The sequence below is a fragment of the Curcuma longa genome, chromosome 11 (assembly GCF_044706935.1).
Source record: "Curcuma longa cultivar G26 ecotype Majalengka, Jawa Barat chromosome 11, ITB_CL_G26_1.1, whole genome shotgun sequence".
In the NCBI taxonomy this organism is placed as follows: Eukaryota; Viridiplantae; Streptophyta; class Magnoliopsida; order Zingiberales; family Zingiberaceae; genus Curcuma; species Curcuma longa.
Genome location: NC_133871.1, coordinates 9159774 through 9162867, shown reverse-complemented (window position 1 = coordinate 9162867; position 3094 = coordinate 9159774). Strand labels below are relative to the sequence as shown.

At 49.3% G+C, this 3094-nt stretch overlaps 1 protein-coding gene across 1 annotated transcript; it reads right to left on the bottom strand.

Moving 5' to 3' along the window:
- Positions 1 to 957: 957 nt before the first annotated feature.
- Positions 958 to 2761, bottom strand: LOC141837068 (L-ascorbate oxidase homolog). The gene is made up of 3 exons (XM_074724539.1): positions 2517 to 2761; positions 1347 to 2444; positions 958 to 1255 (listed from the first exon to the last, which is right to left on the bottom strand). The coding sequence occupies exons 1-3, from the start codon at positions 2759 to 2761 to the stop codon at positions 958 to 960; spliced, it is 1641 nt and encodes a 546-aa protein (XP_074580640.1).
- Positions 2762 to 3094: the final 333 nt, after the last annotated feature.

Here is a 3094-nt window from a genome sequence, read left to right as displayed (position 1 = left end):
AATAAAGCTTAAATGAAAATAAGTTAAAGTCAATTTTTCTTTATTGATAACCTATTTTACTCTATTAATAAATTTTTATTTATTTATTTATTTTGATAATTGAGATATCTAGCTATTATGATTTGACAAATTCTTAAGTTATCGGTCCAATTTTATCAAAATTTTCATCCATGATTTTTTTATACTCGTTGGGCGCACAACTCAATGGCTCTTTATTTATCATTCTTCAACAGATGAAATCCGTCATCCCAACAGTTCCACACAGTCAATTTCACGATCATCTATAAAAAGGTAAATCAAAAACCTAAAGTGCTTTACTTATCATTCTTCACTATTGTTTGGATGGATCAACTAGACTAAAGATTAGTAAGTTGAATAATTAGTACTTAAATCAAACTTAATCATTGGTCGGTCTAACTCTAATTGAGATAAATCAAGTAGGTCAAATCATACAACTCTAATTGTATTAAATGGGCAAAAAAATATTTTTCAACAACTTTTAATATCACTTTTAAATGGCAAAAAAAAAATATTTTTCCTAAAAATTTTCCCATCTAAGTATTCCTACAAAAATAAATTATTTTTTAACAAATCAATGGAAAATAACCACCATGTTTAATAAATTTTATTTAATAGAAATAATGACTATTGGTTTACTATGAAAAATAAAAAGAAGAGATAATTATTTAATCTATTGTTTTCTTCATATTTCTTTTAGTTGTATCTTTTTCATCACTAAATAATTAATCATTTTTTCCTTCATGCTTAAATAATAAATTTCCACTAATATATATATATATATATAATGTAAAATCCAATTTTTAAATAAAAGAATTGTTCATTTTTATAATTTCGCACGTGTGCTGAACACACGTTACACGCACGTGCTGATTAACCAGGAAAAGCCAATGGCGTTACTTCAATAAGAAGAAGAAGAAGGTTGCTGTCGTCGACGGATCAATGGAAGAGGGTGGGCGCGGGACGGCCGACGGCGCCGCCGCAGATGATGGCGTTCTCCGGCACGTTGTACTCGTCCCTCAGCGACTCCTCCAGGTTCCCGATGCTGATGTAGAGCTGCTGCCCCAGGTAGCGCCGCTCCCACACCTCTGACCTCAGGTTCCACATCCCCACGTTGTCGAACGACACCATGATCGCCGACCACGACCCAGGGAACACCTGCACCGAGTGCTTGCTGACGGCGTCCATCAGGTTGTAGTACTTCCTGCTCGCTTCCGTCCACTTCCCCGGCCCCATCCTGCTCGAGATTTGCCCCAAATCAGCGTGGCGCACATCGCTTGTTCGGCGAATTGCCGCAGAGAAGGAAAAAAAATGGGGGTAGGACTCACCCTACGAGGAAGAAGGCGTAGCCGTCCAAATGGTAGGCCTGCATGCTCTTCTCTGGATTCTCGAGGATGATCTCCACGAACGACCGGTGCTGGACCTTGATCACGTTGGGGGCGACAGTGATCGGGCTATTCGCCGGCGGTGGCACGTCGCCGCTCAGGTTGTACTTGAAGGCTCCGTCGACGGAGAAGTACTCGGCGAGTTTGAGCGGCGTGGCGGGGTCGACGTGGGAGATACCGTTGAGCGCGAAGCGCTTCTTGCTGGCGGGGTCGGTGCGGGAGCTGGAGAGGCGGATGGTGCGGGCGATGTCGATGGTGCCGTAGTGGTAGGAGCCCTGCGGGTTGGGGCGGGCGGCGCTGGCGGTGAGGTTCCAATGGAACGACCTCCACTGGTTGAGCGACCATGCCCAGCCGACGGGCGCCTTGGGGAGCGCCTCCGGAGCCGGCGGCGCGCCGTTCGACCCCGCGTAGCGGACGATCGCCGTCGCGGTGAGCTCCTTCTTGAGAAACCTGGTGGAGGCCACGATGTAGTAGTCGGCGGGCGCCTGGTCGGCCTCGACGAGCACCGAGAGGCACTGGCCGAGGTGGAGGTCGAGGGAGGCGTACGTGTTCTGCATCGTGTGCGATCCCTCCATCTCCACCAGCTTCAAGACGTGGCCTTGGATGCGGAAGTTAAGGGAAGCCTTGGTGCCGGTGTTGCAGACTCTGTACCGGTACACTTTCCCGGCCTCCATCGTGAACAGGGGCGAGTCTCCCTTGTTCTTCCCGTTGATGAGTACGCCGACGGGGATCCCGATGCCGCGGCCGCCGTCGAGGGCGTTGGCGAGGCTCTTGTGGTCCTTGATGTACCAGTCGTTGATGAGGATGGTGAAGTCGTCGGCTGGAGGGTCGAAGGGCACGGGGATGAGCAGGCGGCTGTTCACGCGGAGGCCGCCGAAGCCTCCGACGGCCTTGTGCATGCCCAGCGAGGGGAAGTAGTAGAAGCTCCCGATCTGGTCCTTCACCTGAAAATGGTAAGTGAAGTTCTTGCCCGGCGGGATGGGGCAGTTGGTTCCGGCCACTCCATCCTGCCACGAGTTCTTCCTCTGCTGAATCCCGTTCCTGCAAATCAACGCCATTATCAAAACCAGCATCAAAACCCTCCTCCCCGCACCAAAGCTTCCATTTTTGTACCAGGAGAAGAGGAAGGGCTCGTCGAGCTCGTTGAAGACGTTGATGACGAGGTTGTTGTTGGTGGTGGAGTTGATGTTGGGGCCGGGGAACTGGCCGTTGACGAGGATCACTCGCTGGGGGACGCCCAACGGCGCGGCGGTGCCGTAGGAGACCTTCCACGTGAAGAACAGGTACGGGTCCTCGGCGCCGACGCCCAAGAACAACGCCGCCGCGGCGATCAACAGCACAACAATAGAATTCGCCATTCTCTTTCTTCCTATTTTTTAAAAATTAATTTTTTTTTTTGATTTTTTGATCAAACAGGAAAATCAAGAGAGGTAATTTATGGGTAAATTAGAAGGGAGTATTTAGCGGGTGGCCATCGGAAGATCTCCCAAGTGGTGTGGCAGTGCGGCGATCGGAGAAGGAGGGAGAGCTTCCGTTTGAAGGGGCGAGGTGGTGGTGGTTTTATAGTGCATGGCATTGTGACTTGCACTGGTCTTGTGGGTGGTGGAGCTTGCCGATCGCCCCGACTTCGAATGTGGGTGGTTCTCCTCTTCTTCCTCTTCTTCCTCTTCCTCTTCTTGCTCCTCCTCCCC

Excerpts from the sequence above, each read along its gene's own strand:
- LOC141837068 (XM_074724539.1), bottom strand. The coding sequence starts at position 2,761 with ATGGCGAATTCTATTGTTGTGCTGTTGATCGCCGCGGCGGCGTTGTTC. Across the intron at positions 2,445-2,516 it reads GAGCCCTTCCTCTTCTCCTG|GAACGGGATTCAGCAGAGGA; the intron begins GTACAAAAATGG and ends GTTGATTTGCAG. Across the intron at positions 1,256-1,346 it reads TACGCCTTCTTCCTCGTAGG|GATGGGGCCGGGGAAGTGGA; the intron begins GTGAGTCCTACC and ends AATCTCGAGCAG.